Source organism: Lissotriton vulgaris, unplaced genomic scaffold, assembly GCF_964263255.1.
Source record: "Lissotriton vulgaris unplaced genomic scaffold, aLisVul1.2 SCAFFOLD_504, whole genome shotgun sequence".
In the NCBI taxonomy this organism is placed as follows: domain Eukaryota; kingdom Metazoa; phylum Chordata; class Amphibia; order Caudata; family Salamandridae; genus Lissotriton; species Lissotriton vulgaris.
The window spans coordinates 764,837-773,203 of NW_028244312.1; the positions used below are offsets into that span (position 1 = coordinate 764,837).

At 41.3% G+C, this 8,367-nt stretch overlaps 1 protein-coding gene across 1 annotated transcript in view; it reads left to right on the forward strand.

Annotated features, from left to right (window-relative positions):
• The window catches only part of LOC147668103 (uncharacterized), a 414,401-nt gene extending 406,921 nt beyond the window's left edge, over positions 1-7,480 (forward strand). The window contains exon 9 of the mRNA XM_086948782.1: positions 7,330-7,480. Coding sequence (XP_086804908.1) covers positions 7,330-7,480 — 151 coding nt within the window. The remainder of the gene's footprint in view (positions 1-7,329) is intronic.
• Positions 7,481-8,367: the final 887 nt, after the last annotated feature.

Here is an 8,367-nt window from a genome sequence, read left to right on the forward strand (position 1 = left end):
AATAAATGGGAAGGTATTCCTTTATGCGAATCTCAATTTGCGATTCGCAAATAAGAAATGTGTAGGATTCGCAAAATATTTAGCAAATCTTACAAACATTGCATTTTGCCATTCTCTAATTGTGATTCTCTAAAAATTGCAATTTGAGAATTGCAAAAGTCTTTTTTGATACATATCCCCCATTGCTGCTATTCAAATGGTAACTAATAAGGGGAACAACACTAATGATGTAACAAATGAAAGAGAGAGTGATGTTAATAAAGAAACCCCTCATACTAATATAGAACAAATAGATGGAAGTATTTATCATCATGATGAATTAATTAGTGATTTCTCGTTAAATGTGTTTACTAAATTGTATGAGTATATTGACACGATGAATGTGAGTGATAGTTACATGTGCATGCAATTACCTTCGTCTGTCTCAGAGGGGGTGGCCTACCATCACCTACCTTCAACATATGGTGTGTTGTGTAGTGTTCTAACCAGCCTGTTCTATGTAACGGGGCAGGTTGCATATCATTATTCCAATATAGATTCAGTATTTTCAGAAATACCTGTTATAAAAAAAGATGAATAAGGTTTTAAATTGTAAACATGCACATTATATGGGAGAATTATTTCATATTACCAAAACACTAGATGTAGAATATGCTTACAAACATAATCTAACATTTAGTTTGCGGGTTGAAGAAAAGGTGTTCATAGATGCGGTAGAAGAAAGACGATAACGTTTCCAAAGAAAAGCTGCTAAACAGAAGTTACAAGTACCGCCATGGGCTTTTAGAGAGGGAAATTATGAAAAAGGCTAGACATACGCTGCAATGTCCATGGATTGGTATCAAAAAGGGAACATCCGTTTGCTTAGACTAAAAACTAACTATAACAATTATTTCATTGGTACTAGTGAGTGTGAGCATACTTTCCAAATTACTGGAGGATGGGGATTAAAGGGTAAAAATGATCATGTTTTCCAAGGAGTCTATTATGTGTGTGGTAAGAAAGCCTATTATAGGTTTCCTGCACATTGGTATGGTAGCTGTTATTCTGGAATAGTTTTTCTAAAAATGTATCATATAGATAGAAGTAATAACAGAATCAATGAAATAAAACAAGGACTAACAAATAAGAAACAAGCGACTTTCTCAGAAATAATAGGTGACATCTTTGATGATGATACCATCAGTTGGAGTCGTTCTAAATCCACATAAAATTAAAAAATTCTCCACAGTGGTTGATCGTTTATCAACAGCTACTGCTGTTGGTTTCCTAATGATTGATACCAAAATGATTGCGATCAGATCAATGGTTTTACAAAATCGACTTGCACTTAATATCTTATTGGCAAAAGAGCGTGGAGTCTGTGGCATGTTGAAAATTCAACACTGCTGCACTCATATTCCGGACAAAAGTAAAGGTTTTGAGGTATATATTAAGAATATTATGAAATTACATGAAGATTACATGTAGATTTGACCCAACTGGGAGAGACTTGGTAAGAGTTTCTCCTCTGTGAGTAAATAGTTTTCTACTTCCAGAATTAGCTTATTAGGAAAAATAATAATGTCAATAATTTCAGTAGCTGTAGTAGCCTTAGTAATAATAACAATATATAAATGTTGCAAGTGTAGATATGGAAGAAAAGAGATAACAGACTCAAATTACAAACGAAGAGCAAGAAAGAGGAAAAGAGATGAGATAGAACTAGAAGATATGAAAGGAAACTACTATGACAAGATGAAAGATTTAGATTAAGAGATGATGAAAAGAGAAAAGAATACTGAACTTTAGATAAAATAAAGATGGCACTTGGTATGATGGATATTTTGTGATGGCTCAAAAATTCCATCAAAGGGGGGATTGATAGAGCAGGGTTTTGCAAAAAATACCCGCTCGAATTGACACCCACGTAATGTTTACTAACAGTGTGCAGTGGTAACTAAAGTAAAAATCACATAAACACACGGGAAAACCGCTTTGCGCATGTGTGCCCCAATGTGAACTAATGCATGAAAGAACTAGGCTGCATTTTATATTTTGCTCCGAAAAAAACAAAACTAATGCATGACTAAGCCACATTTCGCATCGTGCATTTGGCTTTAAGAAATAAAAATAATGCCGCTTTTGCTTAACCTGTTCCATGCTGAGGACGGCCCACGGCCATCCCACATGACGGTGGGCATGTGCTGGGAACGGCCGATGGCCATCCAAACCCCACCCACTGATTAAAATGCCCGCACCACGACAGAATTTGCGCCGTGGTCAACAGGTTAAAGCTTTGCTAAGAAAAATATTAACATGGGATAGTGCAAAGGTGGGTGGTACACAGTGAAAAATGCATTTCAAGTCATTAATAAATGCCTATGTTTTATTTGTCATTGTTAGCTGAATGGGCCTGCCTTTTCCCTAAATTGACATGATAGTTGGGCTGGAAAGAGAAGCATGAAAAATCAAATAAATTATACAGAAATGCTGAGCGCTGCAGAAGAAGTGCAAGTGTCCAAGGCCGATCAGCTATGAAAAAAACATTGTTTGCCTGCCAAGAGACAAGACTGGCAGTGGGACCCAAAGTCAGTGTATATACTTCTTTCGCAGACGCAGCGGAAGAAAAACTCATGGGAACGATAAAAATGTTACATGTAAATGTACTTGTAGAACTACGTAATGAGAACGTCAAATGAACAAAAGACTGTAGAAATTATGGATGTGATTTGACCAACCAATGGGAGGACAAGTTTTGTCAAATGTTTCAACTTTTGTGGGTTGGACATGTAGGTTTTAGGATATAACTGGGGTGCCTTTGGGCATGTGGTTTAGTGGAGAGGAGATCGGCTGAGGAAGAGAGGGAGAGATATACGGTAGATCGTTGCTGTCCATCGGTTTGCAGAGAGGTCTAGCTGATCCTGTCCCTGTCCTGTTCCTGTATCCTGAAATCTTCGTTCTATGACTCTATTTCAGGGGACCCCCACTACCTCCTTGGCCAGGGGTGTGGTATTTCTCTGATCCTTTCGGTTAGTATATCTCCATGATTCGTACATTACAAGTTTTGGCCTGACCCAACTAGTTCATCAAGGAACACACTCTGCTGGTCACACCCTGGACGGGATCTTTTCCTCCAATCCCAACATTAAAATAGGGGAAGTTATCCCTGTCCCAAGGTCGGACCACAAAGTTGTTAAATTTACCCTAGTTATAGAATACACAAAAACCTCAAGGGTCCCCCAGGGTAGGCTTTTCACCTATCAGGATGGGGACAAAATTGATATACCCAAACTACACGAACAACTCAGTGCAACTGTTCTAGAGCTAGACCGCGATAGTAATACAGTCACAGACCAAGTAAACAACTGGATCAAAGGGGCGGTTCTCTCAGTCGCACCCATTAAAAAGAAAAACTCTAAGAGGAAAAACATCTCAGAGCCTTGGTTTTCAGAGAAACTAAGAGTACAAAAACAAAAATGTAAATGGGCTGAAAGGAGGTGGAGACGCAGCTATAAGGACAACGAGAAAGTAGATTACTGCAGGTCACTATCAACTTACAAGAAACTTATAGTGGAAAAAAAATCGGCCTATTTTTGAAAAAAAATGGAGGAGGCCAAAAACTCAAGTAAGGTACTATTTGCCACTGTCAAAAAACTCACAGACCCAGCGTCTAAACACATAGAAGGTAGCTTAGGTCTGTGCAACGAGCTAGGACAGTTCTTCATTGATAAAGTGAAACTCATTTATGAATCTATCAATACCCTTAACAGTAATAACCATTTAACAGGAAATAGACAGCCTTGCCTAAATAGGGGCTCAGAATTGATTAATGCAAACTTTCAGTTCTCAGCCCCGCCCGCAGAACAGATATGTCAACTTATTCTGAAAACCAAGTCAGGGGGCCCAATGGACCCATGTCCACCCAGAGTCCTGCACATAATCCCAGAGTTGCTCAGCAATCAACTCCGGCTGCTCTTCGTCAAAATAATACGGGCAAACTGCTTCTCGAAGGCATGGAAAGCAGCTTCTGTACGGCCACTACTGAAGAAGCCCAACCTGGACTCGTCGGTCCCTGCTAATTACAGACCAATATCGAGAATGCCCTTCCCGGCTAAAATTTTAGAACAGCATTTGAATGCACAGCTTTCCGGGTTCATTAGGGCCTCTCAGGCATTAGATATTTCACAATACGGGTTCCGGGAGGAACATGGGACAGAAACCACTCTGATTATGGCGGCAGAAGAGATCAGGAGTGTGCTGGACGCAGGTGGGAAGGCTGCCTTGATCCTGTTAAATTTGTCGGCAGCCTTCGACACCGGCAATCATAGCATACTCCTGACCCGTCTAGAAGAAATAGGTCTGCATGCATCCGCAGTTGCATTAATGGCCTCCTTTCTAGGAGAGAGATCTTTCACGGTTCAGTTTGGGGAATTTTCAGCAAAATCCTTTAAAACCCCCTGGGGGGTACCACGGGGCTCGTCACTAAGCCCTACCCTCTTTAATATATATGTTGCCCCATTAGCAAACATCATTAGGAACTGTGGTTTTCTCTCTATATCCTACGCTGACGACACCCAAATAGTGGTGTCCATCTCGAACAACACAGGCAAGACAGCAGACAGTTTTAGAACATGTATGGGCCAGGTTAGCCGCTGGATGCAATCAAATTGCCTAAAACTAAACGGTGATAAGTCAGAGGTCATGCTGCTGGGAGCTGAACATAGCATCTGGTCACCGGATTGGTGGCCTGACAGTCTGGGCTGCTGTCCATCACCAGTGGACAACGTAAGGAACTTGGGGTTCATGTTGAAGTACCACAAAATAACATAAAGGGCAACACTTACCAATAGCCCAATAACTATTACCAAATAACCAGTCAGTTGGCAGTGAAGAAGGGTCAATCATTTATTATACAAAGTACCCTATAGAGGAGTCTCTCCGACCCTCTCCCTTCGGGTCCACAGAGAAGACTGCTGGCGCACAGTCAAGGAAAAGTATATATACTTTCACATCCTACAAGCTGTTACCCTAGCAAGGAAAAATACAAGTTGGTACAGGTGGCTCATAGGAAAGACCTCATACGGCACACAAAGCTGGTCCAGAATAGCTCTATTCATTATAGCAAGGTCAGAGAAATTGACTCCCTTCTGCCTAACGTTTGAGAGGGCAAGCACGGCGCCTCTCGGAATGTGCTTATCGTACTCAGAGCCAGATGCGACCTTGAGTGTCAGGACACAGAGAGAACAGTTCACTTTCAGCTGCATTTTGGTAACTCAAATGAAGGGATACTGTCTGCTGAGCAGAAAGAACACGTGACTACAGCTCAGAATAGGACATGGCCAACAAAATGGTGTCTGCATGGTTTTTGGCCTAGTTCACTAATACAAAGGGAAAATGCTAAAATGCTCCTAAGGAAATACACAAATAAATGCCTACATATATAATATATGAAAGGATATATGCAGATCATGCTAACAACCATATAACTATGTGCAAAGCGCTAACAAAGAGGGAGGATTCCGACATGTATTCTTCAATGTTTGACTCCAAACTAAATTTCAAGGCCCAGATTAATAAACTCACCTCCTCTGTATGGCACACTTTGAAGCTGATAAGAAAGCTGCTGCCATTTATCCCTTTAGATACCAGGAGAACTCTTGTAACTATGTTGGCATTATCTAAAACGGACTATGGAAATGCGCTGTATTCAGGGCTTCAAAAACAGTTACTACTTAAACTCCAGCGCCTCCAGAGCGCTGCAGCCAGGCTAGTTCTGGACATACCCAGATTTGAGCCGGTGGCCCACAGAATGAGCAGTCTCCACTGGCTTACAATGGAAAAGAGAATTCAATTTAAGTCAGCGTGCTTGGCATATAAGGCCTTGCATGGTTCAGGCCCCCATTGTCTGAAAAACAACCCGTCTAGGACCTCCAGGTCTAGCAGTGCTATGCTACTCAAGACCCCCAGATTTAAACAACTAAGATGCGGGGGGAAAAGCTTCTTTCTGCACACAGCTAAGACCTGGAATCAGATACCAGTAGCAATAAAAAACAGCCCATCACTGCTATCTTTCCGAAAGACCTTAAATACTTGGATCTTTTTAACATAGTCCCCGGCACCTCTGTCGTACCTTCTTCTCCCACTTCCGGCAGTCTTAAGGCATTTTTTAGTGCCAAGACTCCCAAGGGCATTTGTGCGCTCTACAAATCCGATAATCAATCAATCAATCAATCATAATCATTTGCAAATGTATTTTTGTCTCTGAAACTTATGTCTCTCCACATATCCACACCTTTATATGCAAATAGTTCATTGATGAGTATGATATTGTTTGCGTTGGCTGATGTCTTTGCTCTCCCTTTGTGAAATTCTCTTTGTTTACTCTGTAACCTGTTTGTGATGAGCATTAATTTTACATTATTTGTTGAGATAAACTTTATTTATCTTACCAAGAGTCTGTGAATATTTATCTAACTAGATAGTTAGGTAGTACTATTATTACCATCAACTGCTCAACTAATGGTCCATCGACTAGAGGAAAGAGAGTTGATATAAAGGTTCAGTTATGAATTGTCAGATATGAGCCTGGAAAGGAAAATAACTGAACGTTGTCATTAAAACCTGTCCCCCTGCGCATCAAGGAGATGGGTGAGTGTGTATGGGCCAAATATTTGTGATGTTATTGAGTAATGATCCCTGATTAGGTGTTGCGCTGGATCAGTAACATAGAGAAGTTTGCCCCGTGCACCTGAAATACCCTGGGGAAGAGAAGGTTGCATATATTTCTAGCTAATTCTGAGCAGATTCACACACACTCTGGAGCTGAGCAGCCAGCACTGTAACTGAAGGTGCATGTGCACTGCAAAAGGTTACAAATAATGACACTGGTGATCCAGAGGGCAGCCATTAGTGTGCAGGGGAGCCAAATGGTAAATGGCTGCCAGTGCTTCCATTTCATAAATAGTTGCATTGTGGGTGTTGTAGATTTTTAAAAAATAAAACTACTCACACTAATACACCACATAACAATGACTTGTGTAAATGAAGCCAGGATTGCTAACATTGGATCCTACCAACATGGAAAAATGTGTCAACTGTCATGATAGTGTAACTGGCTGAAACTGGTTGGTTATCCCTGGCTTCTGGGTGTAGCTGTTACCCTGTTTAGGGGAACATGCGCCCATCTTCAGATATCTTGAAACATATACAGGCCGCAGCTTTTTGTTACAAAAGTAGTCAACAAACCATTTTTACATGTTATGTCTGTCAGCCGAATGTTCTATAATAAGAGTCGATATTACTATGATTGACAGCCTCCGCCTCACGTTAATGTCATTAATTTTACAGGTTCAGTGTCACAGGCTCTGCTGATGGAGACCGGTGTGGAGCGGTGTACAGCGGCTACATTGTATCCTTACATTGCATCAGTGGTTTATACTGGATCTGCCAGAAGGAAGCGGTGATCTCCAGCTCCAGGGAGCAAACCTGGAGTCAATGACTTTAGCATCAATCCCTTGGGAAAAAAATACTAGGAAAGCATTTGTCGCCTCCAGTGTAAAAGCCCTGGAGGTGCAGTAAATAAAGGTGTTAATTTGGCCAGACTCGAATTCGAAGACATCTGCCTGAAACCCCTGACTTTCCACTTGGCATACGTTTCTAGGCTGGCTGGATGTGGCTTCTGTTCAATAATCTAGGAATCAAGGCCTTCGCAGTGTGTGCATTTGTTGTAAATGAATCTAGGACCCTAATATAAAAATCCTGATTTATGCCCTTATATAGGTCTATTGTATCATATCTTTATAAAGGCATACAAATCATTACCATATTTGGCCCAAACCATACAGCCCAAATACGGCAGGGATACTTTCACTAAGCTCCAAGAATTAACAACGTTTTCTTGGAAAAACCCGCCTTCAGCAGCACGGGACTTCCCCCTGCTTGAATATTAAGTTCTCCTAGAACTCTCGGCATTTTCCTAGAATTAAGCCTTTGAGTGACGTTATTACGTCCAAACATGCATCAAACTCGGCACCTTCAAAGTATAAATATGCCTTGATTTGCCCAATCAAACACACAGTGGTTTGGAGCAGATCGACTATCTACTTGCCCGATGCCCTGCAGCAGCAAGTGCCGAGGAAAGCCGACCCTCCAGCAGACACACTGCAAGACTCTGCCATTTCTCCTTGCTGAGGAATCCAGTTCCAGTGTTTCCAGTTTACCCTTGCGGGTACCTGGGAAATCGAGTCCAGAGAACGAGATACAAGACCTCCTTCATTCTGAAACCAAAGGTACGGAGCTGCTTAGCCCTCTTAGAGAATTCTTAGAATTAGATTCCTGGCAAAAGAAACCCTAGACTTAAACTCCTCGTCTTATACTCCCTCCCTC